The sequence below is a fragment of the Rhinolophus ferrumequinum genome, chromosome 4 (assembly GCF_004115265.2).
Source record: "Rhinolophus ferrumequinum isolate MPI-CBG mRhiFer1 chromosome 4, mRhiFer1_v1.p, whole genome shotgun sequence".
Classification (NCBI taxonomy): Eukaryota; Metazoa; Chordata; class Mammalia; order Chiroptera; family Rhinolophidae; genus Rhinolophus; species Rhinolophus ferrumequinum.
This window is the reverse complement of record NC_046287.1, coordinates 58,673,771-58,692,238: the sequence shown is the minus strand read 5'-3', so window position 1 is coordinate 58,692,238 and position 18,468 is coordinate 58,673,771. Positions and strand designations below refer to the sequence as shown.

Genomic DNA, 18,468 nt, shown 5'->3' with positions numbered 1-18,468 from the left:
AGGCTAAGCGGGCAAGAGCAGAGATGGGCACATCTAGATGCGGCCTTGAGCACACCTATTCTCCCATGCTCTCCTCCTAGCAACCTGGAGCACTCCTCCTCTAGGGAACAGAGGGCTCTGCCACGGAGAGCGTGGACTCTAGCCAGACGCATCTCCCTTCCATCCATTTGAAGAGCACATCACCAGGGGAAGCCAGCAAAACACAGGATGATTGTTAGCTTTCCCTTCTCCTATCTCTCCCTAGTGTGGCCAGAAGGAGGACAGAAGATATGACAGAGGCAAGGGGGCACCTCTCACCAATGACGCTGCAGAGCAGGCGCAGGCTGGTGGTGTCTCCCTCCCCACTGTCCCGTGGATTGTCCGTCCAGGAAGGAGGGAGTGGGATCCGAAGCCCGATGGGGCGGTGGAACTTCCGGCGCCGTGGCTCCACAGTGACAATGGGGCTGAACGTGGCTTGGTTGCCCAGGAGTTTGGTGACTAGTTCATCTGGTACAGGCTGGGCCTGCAAAGTGCCAAACGGGGGACACTCATCCCCAGAACAACTCAGCTCATGAACAGGAGGCAGCACCATCCTCTAAGGGAGAGCGGGCTGTCTATGCAGAGTGAAAAGGCTCCTGGAGTAGGGGGGTGTCCCATGACAGTTGAACACAGGGCCTGCTCCAGGTCTGACGTCACTGCTTGGCCCTCCTTTCTGAGCACTTTCTCCCCGTTCCCCCACTTCTCCTCATTCCTGGGATGGTACCATCTTTACTCAGCATTAGGTACCCGTCCAGAAAGCCATGTGGATTAATGCATTATCTGGGATTTTCTGAAACCCACCTAACTTTCTTTTGAGCTTTAAGATCAAATCTCTCCCTCAACTTTTCAGGCATTGGACAAAAATGGGGATGTCCAGGGGACAACGGTCCTTTTCCTGAGGCCCTGAACTCCTTCCACCTTCCATGAACTATCTGAGTGGTGGTAGGGGCACCCCAACTGGTGAGGAGAGGAGGGCTGCGTCACCTGCAGAGCCAGCTTCACTTTCTTGGTGACAGCATTTTCTGGGAATGTCGCCTGCACCAGGGGGACCAGCTTGCTCTTCAGAGAGCCTCCTTCAGGGCCAATGGTGTCATAGTCCTGGCAGAGCCGTGACATGATCACGAAGTACAGGGGGAAGTCCGTGGTGATGATGCGGCAGACCCTCTTCTTCTCCAGCTCTTCCAGACTCCCTAGCTCTGGAAGCACACGGCATGGTGGCGCCAGCCCGGTCATGCTGAGTGCAGGCTCAGCCACCTCTGTGTCCCAGAGACCCCTCAAGCCCGGCTTCCGGGGCATGCCCCCTCCCCAGGCACCCAACAATGGGGCTGAGCTGCCTGGAGGGAGAAATCTCTGGATCCAAAAGGTCCAGCAGAAGGAGATGCAGGTGGCAGTCAGGGGCCAGGTGCTCACTTAGATGCCCAAAGGACCGGGAACTGGACCTAATGGGCCCATCTCTAGTCTCTCAGGGCTCCCCAAACTCCAGGTGGCCCTGGTGGCCCACCCCAAAAGTGCAACCTCAAACCCCATCTTCCAGAAGGAGGGCACCTGCTCTGGGATCCCGGGGTCTCCGTTACCTTCGTCCATCCCGTTGAGGATCTGATCCAGGTAGCTTTCTCCATAGCGGCTCTTGTGTTCCTTCCACACAGAGCCATTTTCACTCCGCAGCACCACGAGCTCACGGTCCCCACGGCCGTGGGAGGCAAAGTGGGGGATCTCCACAATCACAGGGCTGAGGGGACAGAGCGAATGGTGGGGAGGTGTCTGGATGTGGGTGTTCACAACTTGCGGGCAGGTGGCCAGTGGCAAAGGGAGGGAAGAGCAGGTGGGGCAGGGCAGTTGGTTCCTGCCTGGAGCAGGAAGGGGTACCGTAGCCACAGTGGGGGCCCCACCTGTGGGCAGGTCCCAACAGTGGAACAGATCTATGCCGTTTTCCTGTCACTCACCACCAGGCCCCCACCTCATTCCTCAAGGCTGAGGCTCAGCCAAACAGCCTTGCCCTTGGACCCGATCCTTGGAACTGGCCTGAAGTCTCTAGACAGGGGACTGAAGCTCTCTGAGCCTCAGCTTCCTCTTGTATCAATCAGCGATAATGGCATGTCCTTGGCAGGCAGGCTTTGAGGAGTACATTGAAAATGGAAAATTAACCCGAAAGCCTTCTGCAGGCTGCTTTACAAATGGTAGATGAAAGCTCGGAGGTGGGGACAGGCAGTGGATGGAGATGGGAAGGCAGGGCCTCCGGGGTAAGATCCGTCCCGACATTACAGCCATGGTGCCTGAAGAATCACAAAGCTCCTGGTAGAAGCCCAGCCTGCCTCAGACAGGGTGAGGAACGGGGCTCTGAAGCCCATTGATCTTGCCGTCCTTGGGGGTAATGCTGTAAAGCTGTCTTCTATAAGACCGTTTCAGAGCTGAAATAATTAAACCCTTGGGGGCCCCCAAAGTAGCCCTGTCTTCTCCGTCCCTTCTCTGGTGTCATACAAAATTTGAGGGTATTAAGCTCCACCTGGCCTATGGATTCCTTGGTGTACCGAAGAAAAGGCAGTGAAAAGGGGAATGAAAGCTCTGGGGTCTGTTCCTGTCAGGACAGTAAGTAACGAGATGAGATGGGGTTCTAGGGCTTGCCTCACCCTCTGCCCTGTGGCTAGATGGTTCTGGGTAGTTGCTGCTGAGGTGGCAGTAATGGACCAGCAGGGCAGGGACAGGCTAGCGACACGCTGCACGCACACACCCGGAGAAAGAGAGAGCCCTCTTACCTCAAGAACTGGGCCCCTGTGGGCCCCAGTGCAATGATCCTGCTGGCCAGGCCTTCTTCCTCGGCCAGTGGGGGTGGTGTGCTCAGCTTCTGCGGCTTGACCAGGCGGCAGGTGATGCGAGTGGGTGCCGCACATGTCCGAGGTGGGATCACCACCCTCAGGCCGTTGTGACGGCTCCCCCTCATAGAGCCTCCCCGGGCGTCCACCATGAAGCTCACCAGAAACCTAGGGCACAGGCAGATCTATGTTGGGCTTCTGTGCACTCTCTTTGAGACAGGGAAGGTGTGGGCCCGGAATCCCTGGCACAGGGGTCACTCACCCTGTGTGGACGGGGCTGGCCACCGGGCTGATGTTATCCGAGGTCTCTGTGGCGGGGCTGCTGGGGATGAGCGAGTCTTCATCGTACTCTTTAGATGCCTGAGGAGGAGAGAAAGGCCAACTGTCCTACTACCTCCCAGGCCACAGGTGCTGGTCCCAGGCCAGCTGATATTGTGCCAGGCAGGGGAGGCTCAGGAGCACCTCATTGCCAGAAACCATGTGGACCAAGGGAGGCAGTTCTCACACACACTCACCACTGACCCTTTTGGGACAAGGCATGCCTGAAGTCTAAAAGGCAGCATGGGCTTCTTCCTGCCATCATGGCTGCTCCTTGGCTCAAGACCCTGGGATAGAGCTTTGGAACACATGGAGCGAGTCCTCACTCCACTCTGGCTTCAGTCCTAGGTCCTACACCCACTGCTGACCTACCCACCCTGCTCTCCAGCTATATACCTCAGCACGAAACCTCTGCTCTAGGTGGCTTGCTTTTCACACTAGAACTGGCAATGGACTCTGCACCATCACCTACTTGCTATTTAGTTTTGGGTGAGCGACTTGTCCTGTAGACACCTGAGGTACATGAGGTGAATGGACTAGATCCTTGCCCTTGGGGGGCTTCCTGTTTCCTCATCTGCAAATGAGGTGGAACCCGGTCCCACAGTAGCATCGCAAATATCGGGTCATGGGGCCGCCTCACACGGGGTTTTATACATCGCAGGGATGCACGAGAATTAGCAGGGGCTGAATCTGGCCCGGGTCCCCTCCAGGTTTTTTCTTAACTCTGCTCTTACTCATGCTTTCCCATCGGTGCAGATGCCCTTCCCTCTCCTTCGCTTGTCCAATTCCATGCACTTTTTTCACATCTCTCTTCCTCCATGAATCTTTCCTGTTGAGTCTAATCTGGATAAACTCACACCACACAGTTGAACACTTTGATATTTATCCTTCCTGTGTTCTGCGTTAACTGGTTCTCATATCTGAGTACACCAGTTGGACCATAAGCTCCTAGGAGGCAGGTATGGGTCTCATAGTCCACATAGTAGGACTCCAGTAAACACCTGCTGAGTTGAGTTCATGATGTAAGTGAGGAGTCAAAGAGAATGGGTTGGTCAAAGGACAGCAAGACCGGTCACTTGGCTGCTTTCTCATCTCTGTCTTTGGCAGCATTCAGGGCATGTGCCTCTGCAGTACCGGGGCTGTACCTGACCATATCTGCCAGATGCCACTCAGTGACTCTCACCAACATCCATCATTATGCTACGCCCAGCGCGGAGGAGCTGGCTGGACAGCGTCATAGCCGGCTTATCCCTGCACGCCATTTGGGTCCAGGTTATGGCTGCTGAGTTCCAACACACACCCTTTCAAGTGGCAGAGGAAGAGGTCAGCCTTTGCTGGGACAGACACACTTATGTCAGCTATCAGGGCTTGGGCAGTCATTTCCAGCCTCCAAACACCACACTGCTTTCTTTTTATCCTAGAAAGCCCCCTCGCCCTGGAAAACAGTGCCAAATGGCATAGAATTAAAATATGGGGAATTAAATTTTTTTAATCTCTTTTTGGGACAAATTCCGGTGGCATCCAGGGAAGCCACAAAATAGGATACTATAATGAATAACAGCCCCCACTGGGCACATTCTCTCTGACACCCTTTTCTTTCTGTATTGGCATTTTAAGCTTCCAATAATCCTTTGAGGAAGGTGAGGCAGAAACTGTTCCCGTTTTTACAGATGTAAAAGAAAATGAGTGCATAGTTCCGTGACTTGCCATAGTTTCTGGTAGGTACAGGCTACAGTCTCCAGCTCCCTCTCCAGCACTGCGACCCACTGCCCTCAGGGGTGCAGACCGTGTGTGTACAGGGGTGGTGGCCATGAGAACATGGGCTGTGAAGCCACACTTCTAGTGTCAGTTCTCAGTCTCACTCCTTACTGGGCCAGTGTAGTGACGTTTTACAAGCCGTGGGCTACAAGCCGTGGCCTCGCTGAGACTCCTATCAGTCATGTCTGGGATAATGAGAATTCTGACAGCACAGGGAGACTACAAAGAGCATATGGAATCACAGATCTGCAAGGCTTGGTAAATGTGACAAGCTTTACACCTCTTAGTTCCTATCATTCTGCAGATCTTCTCAAAGTAATTGTTGTCCGGGGGTCCCCATTCTCTGCAAAAAGGAAACTAAGAGAAATGATGCTTCTTACTTGTTCTTGCTCTTCTGATCTGATCACCACTGTCTCGGGTGTGACACACGGAATCCTGGGGATGGCTGGAGATTCTACCCTGTGTGCCAAGAATATTGGGAAGTCAAAGAGATGATCCTTCCAAGTAGCCCCCGTCTCCTACGGGAGGCCTACCTCTGTACCCCTGTGATAACCTACCCAATCTGCCCCTCTCACTGTGTAGCACATGCAATACAACTCAACCTCGACACCCTGACTAACCTCTGCCCTCCATCTCAAAGCCTTTCCCCAGAGCGCCCTGTTCTTCACAACCTCGCCAAAGGATCTGCCTCCTCCACAAATGTTCCCCCGCATTCATCACCCCAATTCTTATTCTGCAAACACCTCTTGGTGTTTGTTTGATCCTACCAAATAAATCTGCAGGTTCTTTATGGTCAGGAGCCAAGGCTCATATTTCTTTCTAATTGATGTTCAATAAATACTAATTGATTACATACTCTGTTCATTTCACCTCCCGCTTGTTCCACTGTCCTGTTTTGTATAAGCCATGGGACTAAGCTGGCACACATCTGTCTTTTCAGAAAACATTGAGGGCTCAGTGTTTCACCACAGTTGTCAATTTTCGATTTATGGGCAAAATATCCCCGTGTACTAATGTACCTATAGCAGAATAACGCACAGCATCACAGGGAGGAATGAGAAATGTGTTCCAGGCAGATACGGACCCTTTGTGGGTTTCCCCTAATGGACTGCACTGACAGGAAGATGTGGTCAGTGATTGAGTTTAGTGTGACAATGTGTATTTTAGAGTTCCTAATGTGTATTTTCCTCAGTGGATTTTTCTGATGAGAAGCTGAGACTGCATGAAAGGGAGAGGGGGTGGGCATATGAGACGGTGAATGAGGGGAGGAAGGAAGTTGGGGGGCAAGGATACCAGAAGAGGAAGGGAGACATTCCCAGACAGCATGCTGTAGGGAAGGCCTCCGTGCCCCCGCTTGGCAGTCAAGGACAGAGCTAATTTATCCTAAGGTGCTGGACCCACAGTCCAACCCAGCAGCGTTCTATCCTTGTCAGTGGCACACACAGGGCGGGGCCTTCTTGTGACTTTTCCTGGCTCTGGAATCCTCCTACTCTGAGTTCCAGGGCTGGACCTCAGCCATTCACGCTGTGAGCACTTCTTACACTTGGTCTAGCTTCGGCACAAAATCCAGCAGCTCTTTCTCTTCATCTATATCCCTGGATTCCTGCTTCTCAGCCTTGGAGCCAACAAGTTCTTCCCCTGAAACCACACAAGTTTAAGTGAGTGATAGGATGGAGATTTCCTCTTTCTTTTTAAAAAGCTTTGCCTGGTCCTCTCAATGCTGAGGAATAGAGGAAGGTCTCTGATGCTTGAGGGGGATCATTAGCAACGTCTTTGACTAGCCCTGCTCCTCTAGTCCTGGTATATAGAGCAGGGCAACCAGCTCCTAATATCTTAGTCTGTACCAGGTTTTGTAGAAGAAAAAAAAAATACAACCAGAAAGAACTGTCTTTGCTTGACATGTTCCAGTTCCAAACAGCCATTGAGGGGTGTGCAATGACACCGAAGAAAGGATTGTTTTCATTCTTTTCCACACCACACACTACAAAAAAATAAGCTACAAAGGAACTGAACCCGTTCATTTTGAAGGGTTGTAGGGTTCTTTGTAACCATGGCAGGTAGAAGTTCATTATTTCCTAAGCCCGTTACCAAGAGGTTCAAACTATGTCTGCAACCCAGACTGCCTCTTTGTTTCTCTCTCCTTGCTTGAACTGGAGATGGAGCCCTCGACTTTGCAGTGTCATTTACTGTCACTTAGCAGTGAGTGTCCTGGATTTGTGATCTGGAGCTGACAGAATGGAATAACAACAGCTCATGCAGTTATGATCACAAACACAGTGGCATGGGCACAGACACAGAGATGGACAGGCAGGAGCTACCCGCCAGGGCATGGATCTTATGGGTGTACATTTCCTGTTTTAGTCAAGCTCCTGGCTCCAGATTGTTAGCCGTCAGAGGAGGGTGGAAAGCAGGAATGGATTAGTGAGAGCTTGGATTGCTTAGGGTGAAATGCACTTGTGAGAAAGGACCACAGGGAACAGAAAGTGTTTCATACCCATTATAGTTATATGAGCAGTTCCTGGAAAGCAAAGAAGAGTCAAGTTTAAGAAAGGACAGGATTGAAGTCAGTTAAAGCAAGAGGCATATTACCAACGGGGACACAAGGAGAGCTTTAATCATCTAGTTGACAAAGTTATTAAACCAACAGCCAGAGAGACAACCCCGTCCAACCGCACTACTTACACCCTAAGAATTTCATTCAAACTTAAGTGAGGAGATAGCCTTCTCAGGGGCAGGAAAACTACTACCAGCACTCTGTGGTTCACAGAAGTTGAAACTATAGTAATTTCATAATAATGGATATGCCCCAAAAGTTAATGACCCATTATGTGGTCAGAAAAGCAGCTTATTAAAAGGATTTCATACAAATTTTAAGCAAATAGCCTGTTATTCATTCAAAGCAGAAGGAAAGCATCACGCAGAATTTTATGACAGTTTTTCATAGCGCTGAGAGTGGATCTAAGTAGAATCATATTCAATGCATAATATATGCAAACACATATATATTTATGAAACATCATAAGATTTTTGTATTTTAATCTCCGAGATATAGATTTTCCTTCTCCTAAAATTACATTAAAGGAGTAATTTTGGTAACAGACAACATCTTTAAAAAAAACAATTCTCTCTGGTTTTCATTCAGACCGCAGACTCGGTTGTGCTGTAAGGAGCCTTGAGTACAACATGGCAGCTGACAGGGAGCACTCACGGAGTACTCAAAGCACCATTCTGTCCCCTGACTTTACCCGGACTTCTGTTCATTCCCAGATTTTACCTTCATCTTCAGAGACATCCAGGATCTCATCTACTGTCTCAGGGAAACTCATCCGGTGCTTGTCACTGACTAACTAAAATGAGAAAAAGCAGAGGTTTCAACCCAAATAGAGCAGTGGGCCCTTTCCCCAATCGGCAGTTACCGATTTAGTCAAGACTAAATATAGTCAAGACCATAGTCAAGACTGTGGATATAGGAAGGAGGTGGGAAAGGAGGTTTGTCCCAAATGAAGACAGTTGGAGCTAAGAGACTCTCAGCCTGGAAGCTGAGGCCCCACAGGAGCCATAGGAGGGATGAACAGGAAATGCCAGCTTCCCATTGCCTAGTCCCTGCCCTAACCCCCATCTTGCCCCCTAGGTCTAGTCACAACCCAAATTTCTTCTGCCACTAGGTGGCAGTAAAATTCCTTCTGATGGAGGAAACACCCCCACAACTTTTGGTGTGGCTCTTTCTACCTGGTGTCCTCAGTAGAACCCCAGAAAACCTCTACTTTTCACTGAGAAACCCATAGGGGCACCCTGTCTGTTAGGCTGTGTGTGTTTGGGGTTGGGGGTGTGGGGGGAAAAGCAGACATACCACAACACTGGGTTCATCCGTGACAACCTTGAGCACATCCGTTACAGAAATGTAGCCCAAACGCTTGGCTATTGCAAGAGGTGTGGTTCCATTCTGGGGAAAATAGCAGAGAGAGGTGAGATCCTGAAAATGGGGTCTGGGAGAAAAGCCCGCCCCCTTTACAGAATCTGAGCTCACATTCTAATTGTTCAGAAGGCTCTAAGTGGACAAACTGCACCTTGGAACCCAGAGCAGGACCCCTGCACATGAGCCAAGGTGTGTGTTAGGTGTTAAATGGGGTATGGGAGAGAGAAAGGCAGTGGTACTTTAAATCTGCAGCATTGAGTGTGGGAGCCTTGAAATGAGAGCATAGAAATCTTGCCAGGACATGTCAAAAACTGCCAAGAGGGAACCAACTGGGAAGGAATGGGTCAGGAAAGCACCATGTGCGATTTAGTGGGGAGGACAGGGCAACACTGTTCCCGGCTCTCAATGCCAGCTCTTTGGGTATCAGTACCTGAGCATTCAAATTATTAAAGTCATCCATATACTTCAATGAACTCCTTTCAGGCCAATCAGAAATCACAAATCACCAGAAATAGGGGAGGGATATATTTTCTACTCTGATTTTAAGAGAAAGAGCGAAGTGAAAATAAACTGCTATTGAGGCTTTGTTTTTCTTTTAAATCCGCTAGTTCCAGGACGTGCCCCAGACCCCATACAGGTTCAGCCCCATCCACCGTTACAATTTTAGGAACCACATCTATAATCAAAGGCCCACACACTTTCTGAGCTGGAAGCAGCCAGGGAGATAATCTAGTAAAGCCCGCACACTGTCCGATATGGAAGTTCATACTCAATGTTCACAGATGCTGCTAAAAACAACCCTGAGGCCCTGAAACATCATGACCCACCCAAGACATTTGGTTTTGTTCACTTGTACCATACTGAAAGCAGCTGCACATATTTTAGAAATGGTTTCAACAACATTTAAACAAAAATAAAAGGGGGAGGTAAACGGTGCTTAAAAGGATAGTCTTCAGTTCACCAGAAAGAGACACGCATCACAACACCCCATGTTATGGGTTGTTACCCAGGCAGCTGCGCCCTTACGGGACTGCATCACGTCTAGGCCGAGACGTGCAGTAAGGGTCAAGGGAGCCTCTGTGGTTATGGGATGTCTCACAGGCCTGCCCAAAAGCGTGGTTTTCTGAAATGAGGAAATGGGTGGGTACTCACCGAGCTAACTTCGTTTGGGGAAGCACCATTTTTGAGAAGCAGTGTCACAATGTCCGTATGTCCTTGTTGGGCTGCCTGGTGCAAAGGGCTGTATCCTAGCTATAAAGCGAGGTAGACATTTTGGCAGGATTAGCTAGTTCCAAGATAAATAACTGCCCACATTCTACAGAGCCTATCCATCTTCTACGTGCAACATAAAAACATGCATTTCCCCCATGTCCTCCTCCAGGGTCAAAGCTTACAATTGTGGCAGAGCCCCAGGTATGCCCAGAGCCACTCTGGCTGCATCCTAATTTGGCATTTAAGAAGTGTCAGTATAGGAGTCAGGTCTTAGGCATCCCTGTACCTTAGTCTTGGCATTGACGTCTGCATGGTGCTGTAGCAGAAACTTCACCAGCTTGATATTTCCGTAATGACTGGCCACATGGAGGGGAGTGTAACCCATCTGAAAAACAAGCGATGAGAGTGGGTGACTAGCAGGGCTTCTGGGCACACCAAGAGCCACTATGAGCTGCGCATGAATGAAATGGCTCATTAAAAGAGAGAACGGATGGGGAAACCCTTTGGAAGTTTGACAGCTACACTAAGGTGTAAGCTATACGGCCGGGGCCAGTCAGATACTATAGGCCTGGAAAGGAACAGGGCTCAGAGTCAGACAAGTGAAGTTCAAAATGCCTAGGACAGATCCAAGTAGAGTAGGTGACGAGAAAACTGACGCTGAGCCCTGTGAAGAGCTTTAGGTGAGGATGCCTATAGAAAATTGAAAGCCTTGGAGAGGAGCGAGGTCACCGAGGATAAATACAGAGAGAAACAGGTGGGCCCCACATACTGAGCAACACCTGGAGGGAGATCAGAGACGAGGACTATGAGGGAACAGCCAAGAGGAAGGAGGAAAACCAGGGGATCTGTGCTACGGCAGCCAAGAATGATTCGTCCAAGGAAGGAACAGTCACCAGGCCCTTTGCTGGGAAAGGGGCTCAGATGAGGACAGATGGTGGCATGGAGGTCTCTGCCGACCCCTACAAGAGCAGACTTATTTCTACTAGAAAGGTGAGAGTCCATTGTAAAACCCCCCAAAAGGCTGTCTGAGTTGCTGAGTTGTAGTGTAATGGAATTTATAGGAACTGGTCATTGCTTGAAATGAGTGGGCTTTGAGTATTTATTCATTTGTGTTTTGGCTGCAGAGTAGACGATTTTCAAGGAATCTGTCCTGCTGAATATTTTGGTGCTCCCTCCAAAGGCCGACTAGCCAAGGCTCTCTGAACCATTTGGTCCTAAGTGTCCTAGGGGAGCTGGCGCCAGATTCCAGACCTTGCAGGCTGAACCTCAAAGTAATGATATGGCTTTGGGACCCCCAAGTTCTAACCCACAGTATACAATCTCTTAGGGTAGGACCCCAAAAGACTAAACTGGGCCTAAAAACGAAGCCTTAAAGATCCAGAACATTCTTGGTTTTCAAGCAGACTCCTGTCGAAGCTGCAGGCAGTTGGGGGATAAAATACAGTTTCTAGACCTTTCTCAGAGGGACTTCAACATCATGTTGTTGATTGGTGTTCCTGGAGGGGGTTGGGGTTGGAGGGGGTGTCACTTTGTCCTTTCCTTTTAATGCAGTTGCCTTGTGGTGAAAAGGAACAAAATGCCACTCTTTCTCCCACCAAATGGAAACACTCTCCTCTCTTTGTGCTCCATTTGCTTCTCCGGAGCCCCTCTCACACCAGAAATCACATTGGGCTGCCTCTTCCGGCTCTGACAATCACCTCCTCGCAAATGCTTCGAGCAGATCCCCCTGCCTGTATTGTGCCCTCGGTTCTTCTCAGCCCCCTCACAGAGCTCCTTGCACACCAGAGAGGGTCAAAGAAAGCTGAACTGAATTTAACTAAATGTTGGAATAAAACGGGCTGAATTTTCAAGTGAATCCTGGGAAGCCTGACATCTTGACACCCTGCTCATATAAGACAGGACTTGGAATCATGATTAAACATTCCTCTCAGTTTCTCGCTATAGAGGCCCAAACAAAGGTCTAGCAAACTTCAAAATTCCCCACCGGAAAGTAAGGCGATTAGGATCTCTGCTGCCACCCCTAGGAAGTGGCAGAGAAGAATGAGCCAGTGGGTCCTTGGGGTTTCAAGCACCGTGGAGGAGTCAATTCTGAAGCATGGAGACAGGCACTGGGCAGAACGAGGGGTGCACACGGGGAGGGAGAGGTGGGAAGGCCATGAGGACAGAGGCACGGCTGCCTGCCTTACCCGGGTGGTGGCATCCACCGTGACACCGTGTTTGATCAGCACGTCTGCCACTGGAACGTGGCCTTCTTGTGCTACCAGATGGAGCGGAGTGAGTCCACTCTGGAAAGAAAAAGAAGTTCATCATCTTGTAGCCAGTAAAGAATTCCAGCCCACAGTGAAAGAGCACTGATGTCTGGGAGCTGAACCCGGCTCTGCAGCCACCAACCAGCTATTTGCCCTTGGACAAAGCTCTTCCAGGTCTGGACCTCCATATCTTTATCTAAAAAAATGAGGTGGTTAAACTAAATCACAGGTCAGCAACATTTTCTATTAAGGGCCAGACAGTCAATATTTTAGGCTCGTGTCTATTGCAACTACACAACTCTGCAGGTTATAGTGAGAAAGCAGCCATGGCCAACACATAAACAACTGGGGCCTGGCTGTGCTCCAATAAAACTTTATTTACACAAACAAGTGGTGAGCCAGATTTGGCCCAAGGCTGTATGACCTCTGAACTATATGAGCTTTATGGTGCTCTCCAATTGTAACATTCCCTATTTCCAAGGTTCAAGATGAGCTTCAGAGCCTTGGTTTCATTACTTAGAAAATAGGAATCATCATTGACTTATTTCAAGGGCAAAGTAGGGATCACTTGAGAAAACACAGATGAAAACATGTTGAAAAGCATGATGTGCCATTGAAATGCAGCATGTGATTCGATCACAGCCAGTGCTGTACTATAAAAAGGATGGAGGATCTCCCTGGGACTAAAAGCATAGCATTCTTGGAGTTCTCATCACAGCTGTCTCATGAGGATGGAAGTGGCCCAGAGATGCTGTTTGATATGTACGTACTCCCACAAAAATGTCAGAAAAGTCTTCTCTCTTCTGTATCCCGCCTCAATCCACCTTACTAACTGTGGGACAAACAGAGCTGCAATTCCTCTGCAGTCAGAAGCAGTGGACAGGGCCTGTCCTGTCTTCAGGGACTCTACCTGCCCTCCTCTGCCTTCTGCACTTTCCCCCAGGCTGACCGGAGGCCCACCAGCATACCCCTCCCCAGCTGAAGCTTGAGTCGGCAAGGCATCTCCCTCAGGCCTGGGGGATTGGCCGAAGTGTGAAGAGGCCACGATCGAGCAGTTCCCAGTCATCCCAAGTCTCTGGGTGCCCTGCCTGATTCTTGGGATAACACAGTCACCTGCCTCGTGAGGGCTGTGAGTGGATGAGCGAGGATGTCTCCAGAGAATCGCTAGCATTCTTAAGGCTCCCTACAGGCCCCACTTTAAATGGCACATGGAAGAAACCAAGAATCCCATCCAATGTAGGGTCCTCCCATAACACTTCTCTCCTGGGGGTCACCTGTCCAAATCTGTACAAAAAGAGCCAATGGGTCCACAGGTTTTTAAGAAATCTTAAGTTACCCTTAAGATTTCTGACACTGTGTTGTGTTCATTTATCATCTAAAGAAGTGGCTCTTCATATTGTATGATTCCATTTATATGAAATGTCCAGAACGAGCAAATTCATAGTGATCAGTGGTTGCAGGGGCTGGAGGGTTTGGGGAAAATGGGAAGTAACTGCTAGTCGGTATGAGGTTTCCTTTTGGGGTGAAGAAAATGTTCTGAGGTAGTGGTGATGGCTGCCACTGAATAGCACAAAAACCACTGAAGAGTATAACTCAAAAGGGTGGAATTTACAGTATGTGAATTATATTTCAATAAAACTATTTAAAAAAAGAAGTGATTCTTAGTCTTTCTTGGGTCATGTATTCCTTTGAGAAAATGATGAAAATGATGAAGCCTTCACCTAGAAAAATGCTCACCGGCCTATGTACAACCTTGGAAGGTTTCAGACTCATATGCTGATAGTTCCTGGATTGAGAACTCCTAATTTAATGTATAGGGTGGCATTTTAAAAAATATCTTCCCCAGAGAAAAAGAATATTTAGTACCAAAGTACTTAATACATTCTTGAATGTAACACTGGCCTATATTTGAAAAAGAAGTGGACTATGGATTTTAATATCGACTTTTTGTAGATTCTATTTAATATGATCTATTTAGAAAGAATCAGCAAAGGCTTTGGCATCAGACAGGCTCAGGGCCATGCAACCTTGCAACCTTGGGAATAAGCAACCTCTTAGAATCTGTTTTTTTGTTTTTTTTTTTAAATTTATGAAACTAAAATAAAACCTACACAGGGCTGTTGTAAGAATTACACTCTCACACACACACACACACACACACACACACACACACAGACACACACACCACCTAATTCGGAACCTGGGCACACAGTGGCTACTCAATATTTAGACATAATCTAGTTAGCTAACACTAAACCATTATTGAGACCACAGGGCCAATCCAAAGATGCTGTGTTTACCTTGTTCCCCAGGTTGCCATTGGCTTGTTTGGAGAGTAGCAGGGCCACCATTTCTGCATGACCCTCCTGGGCAGCCAGGTGAAGGGGTGTCACGCCTTGCGCTGACTCTGTATTAGCCGATGCCCCATACTGCAGCAAATTGCGGGCCACCTCGATTTGGTTCTGCTTGGCAGCAATGTGCAAAGGGGTGTAGCCATTCTGAAACAGAAGGATAGTTCCAGGAATGTTGAGTTGACAATATGAGTGCATGCCTTAAATTTTAAATCCTCTGAGGCAGGTCTAGACCTGGTTCTTGGCCTACTAGACACTCACTGAACAGAGCTGGTGTCATCCAGGAGGGCCACTTAAGTAAACAAGCAAACAAACAAACAAACCAAGTGCATGTGATTTGGAAAGGCACCCACACAAGTCAGCAAATGTCCTGTACGTTTTCTCGCCATCTATTTTCTGTTATCACGCTCTGACAAACTGCTGTGCAAGAAGTGCTGTCACCGACAGATGCTAGGATGCAATTAGCCTGCTTCTAGAGCAACTAGAAGGCTAGGTAAGCAAGAAAAGAAAGGGTTCCCGTTTCCTCCTTCCTGCATTAAGAACCAACCCCCCAACATTTCATAAAGGAAAAGGAACAGAGCCCGTTTTTTTTTCCCTGTGCAATTGGGCCAAGTGCTCCCCTGGGCTTGCCAGCTTTAGGCAGGTGGTATAAGAGGACATGTACCAGTAAGGGACTTGGGGACAAGGCGTCAGTCCTTGTTCCACTCTGACTAGCCATGCAATGGGGGCAAGGTATTCAGCAACCTCTAGACTTGCATTTGTATTTTGTAAGCCACTGAAAGTGGATAGTAAGACGCACCTTTTTCTTAAAGTTGTTGAATAGATCAAATCTACGAGGTGGAGGTGCTTTCCAAAATCAAGACATACAAGTAATAAACCTTTGTATAGTTTTGCAGGGCACTGGTTCACAAGGTGTTTTAAGTCCCTGAGGATAGATGAAGGAGCTGGCCCCAAAGTTAATCAGCTGTGTTACTGTTTATGTAGCTGGCTTTCCTTTTTTCTTTTAGTTTTGGTAGGAAGACTCTCTCAATGGGGGAAGCGATGCATGGGATTACATTCTGAAGCAAGCTCCTTGTCCCACGGTAGACAGGTGACAGTGACTTTGGGCATCACTGCGCAGAAACCATTTTCACTTACATCATCCGTTTTGAGCTTCACTGCAACCATGTACAGCAAATAAGGCAGGCGTTTTTATTATGACCCCACTTGGCAGGTAAAGAGGCCAATTCTCGGAGAGCCTAAGTGCCTTATCTAATGTCACATAGTACAGGAAATAACAGATGACCCAAGCCTGGCCTTCCGACTCCAGATCCCAGGTCCTATCAGCTGGAGCAGCGCTTCTCAAACTTCAGTGCATCTAAAATCACTTGGGATCTGCTTCAAATGCAGATTCTGACTCAAAAGCGCTAGGGAGGCCCAAGATTCTGCATTTCTGACAAGTGTCCCTGTAATGATGACGCAGCTGGTCCAGGGGCCACACTTTGAGTAGCCAGTACCCAAAGCATTCCGGGCTAAGGGGGATGCCAGGCTGCGGTCCTCCGAGCAGGACCCAGGACTTTTTAAGCATATGCCCCCTAGCCCCAGAGCAGATGGCAGAAAGCATATGGTTCCCCCACACTGGCCAGCATTCTTCTGGCTGTCCCAGAGAAATGAGTCTCCCTTGCCAGCTATTGTCTTATTGGGGAAACCATCATTTCTGATTCTGCTAGAATCACTGATCAGGAACAAGAAAGAGAAAAAGGGGACTGGCCAATATAGTAAAATCCCAGTTTTAGAGCACTGGGGGACAGGGAGAGATCTACCTGCAAAGTGGACTTTATGGGGAAATGAAAAGTTGTCATATACCCAAAGAATGAAACCGAATTTAAACATCATTCCCTTTAAATAATTATGCAAGATAATTCGTTTGAGTGTCCCTCCTTTTTAATTTGATGTTATGAGAAAACATTAAATTCTTTGTAGAGTGTGTTCCCATAACAAGCTCGGCATTTTGATTATAATAAAATTAATTAAACAAAATGATTTTTGCACTATATCAGAACAGAGCAAAGAAAAGAGGTGTGGTTCAGTGGATCAGGCCTGAGATTTGGAGCCATTCCCCAAACGAAGATCCTTCTCTCTTAGTATCGGAGAATATCTCCTTCACAGTGCAGCTGTCAGGATGAAATAGGAGGAGGCAACTGAACACCTAGCTGCTGCCTGGCCCATAGCAGGCATTCGGGCATAAAAGCAATGATTATTAGGACTTATTTTAATGTACAAAAGACGGTAGTAACTCGAGCAGTTTGAAATATATTCATGGAAGTATAATCAGTAGTCCCAGGCCACGTGGGCAGCTGTGCATGCCCACGCTGGCAAGGATAGCACCCTGTCCTGCCAAAGGGTAAGCTGGCCCTGGGGGTGGCTGGGGTTGCCAGTTGACTCCGGTTGAAGTTCAGATATAACAGCAACTGTCAGTCCCCAAACCAGGACCTAAATGGAATGAATGACCTTCTGTAGGTGACAAAAACAAGGAGCAAGGAGGCAGGCGGGTCAGGGAGAGGTTAGGGAGGGCTCGGTGCCAGTTCAAGGCTCTCCTTTCCCCAGGAAATGAGCTCATCCAAAGGCATGAACACTGGAGAGAGATCTGCCTAAATGTTAAAACATTAGCATCCAAATTAGAAAGGGGAGGGTTTGGTTTGGGTGCAGACAGATTTGCATGTGAAATTCTACAAAATTGCCAGACGACTTGGTAAACTATTTTTTGCCATGGAAACAAAACCCATCTGTACAGCATTTGGGCTTGGATAAAGCTCTCTTTAAATGCCATGGACCTGGCTCTGATTTCTTTTATATAAGGACGGGTGTGAGGACGGGGGGAGTCCAGCTTTTTATTTTTAGAGGCAGGAGTAAGTCACATCTTAGCAGGGCCCATGCTCCATCTACATGGTGACGGTGACGGATGACAACATGGGCTTTGCTACAACAGCAGCAGGGACAGGAGCCCACGGAGACGGGCATCTGGGAGACGCTGCGTCTGCAGGAAAAGTGAGGCTGTAAAATTCAGATGAGCATCCATTCTGAGGAGGGAAGACACACTGAAGGCCCTCACTGATTTTCCCTGACTTGGCTGCGTCCCCATGAAGTCAGCAAGAGCTTGCTGCCTGTCTGAGCACTGGGGTTTGCTGTCCCAGAAATCATCCAGTTTCTTCTGAGTCGTGGCTGCCCTACTGGATGGTGCACTCCCCAGTGCAGGGACCGCAGGTGTCCTTTGTGTCCAAGCCCCGCTCCCTGCCCTCACTCCTCTTCCTGTGCCCGCACAGTGCCCCTCCCCTCCCAGACAAACACTGCACACCCTCTCTTCCCACTGGGGGCAGTCTGTCCCCAAAAATGATTCTGTGTCTTGCTTTACCCCTACACCTTGTATTACCTTGCCCCTCCCCAGTCTGGTCTTACATAAGCAAGCCTGGTCATCTCCTTTTACTCGGGTTCCCTTAAGAGGCTATGAACCTGCTGCTCTGAGCAGCACAGTTCAGAGGCCGGCACACTGGGCATATGTTTACCGTGTAGTATACATGCGTGTGCCTCATTGAAAAACACAACAATCTAAAAGTCTGAACTTCTAAGAGGAATAGATTTGGGGACTACGGTTCGCATTCAGAAGAGGTTCCTTGCTTCAAGGTTCTGGCAAGTTCATCCCCAGCCCTGAATATCTCTCCATGCGTGGCCACTGGGCTGGAATCCAAGAATGAGACTGACCACTTGTAGAGATTCCTATACTTGCTGATCTTGGACAGCCAGTATACAAAACTCAGCTGACATGCAGTGGTTTAGGGAACACGTGTGTTGTATAAAAA

At 48.7% G+C, this 18,468-nt stretch overlaps 1 protein-coding gene across 17 annotated transcripts in view; it reads right to left on the bottom strand.

The window, feature by feature from the left end:
- Positions 1 to 18,468, bottom strand: part of ANK1 (ankyrin 1) — a 202,645-nt gene that overhangs the window by 35,647 nt on the left and 148,530 nt on the right. For 11 of the 17 annotated variants that reach the window (XM_033103923.1, XM_033103928.1, XM_033103932.1 and 8 more), the window contains exons 17-30: positions 14,582 to 14,779; positions 12,219 to 12,317; positions 10,319 to 10,417; positions 9,973 to 10,071; positions 8,755 to 8,847; positions 8,179 to 8,251; positions 7,399 to 7,422; positions 6,446 to 6,542; positions 5,285 to 5,363; positions 3,091 to 3,188; positions 2,772 to 2,996; positions 1,593 to 1,747; positions 1,003 to 1,214; positions 298 to 502 (exon numbers count right to left, since the gene is read on the bottom strand). In XM_033103923.1, coding sequence (XP_032959814.1) covers positions 298 to 502; positions 1,003 to 1,214; positions 1,593 to 1,747; positions 2,772 to 2,996; positions 3,091 to 3,188; positions 5,285 to 5,363; positions 6,446 to 6,542; positions 7,399 to 7,422; positions 8,179 to 8,251; positions 8,755 to 8,847; positions 9,973 to 10,071; positions 10,319 to 10,417; positions 12,219 to 12,317; positions 14,582 to 14,779 — 1,756 coding nt within the window. The remainder of the gene's footprint in view (positions 1 to 297; positions 503 to 1,002; positions 1,215 to 1,592; positions 1,748 to 2,771; positions 2,997 to 3,090; positions 3,189 to 5,284; positions 5,364 to 6,445; positions 6,543 to 7,398; positions 7,423 to 8,178; positions 8,252 to 8,754; positions 8,848 to 9,972; positions 10,072 to 10,318; positions 10,418 to 12,218; positions 12,318 to 14,581; positions 14,780 to 18,468) is intronic. The other 6 variants (XM_033103938.1, XM_033103924.1, XM_033103930.1 and 3 more) reach the window with 1 other exon arrangement.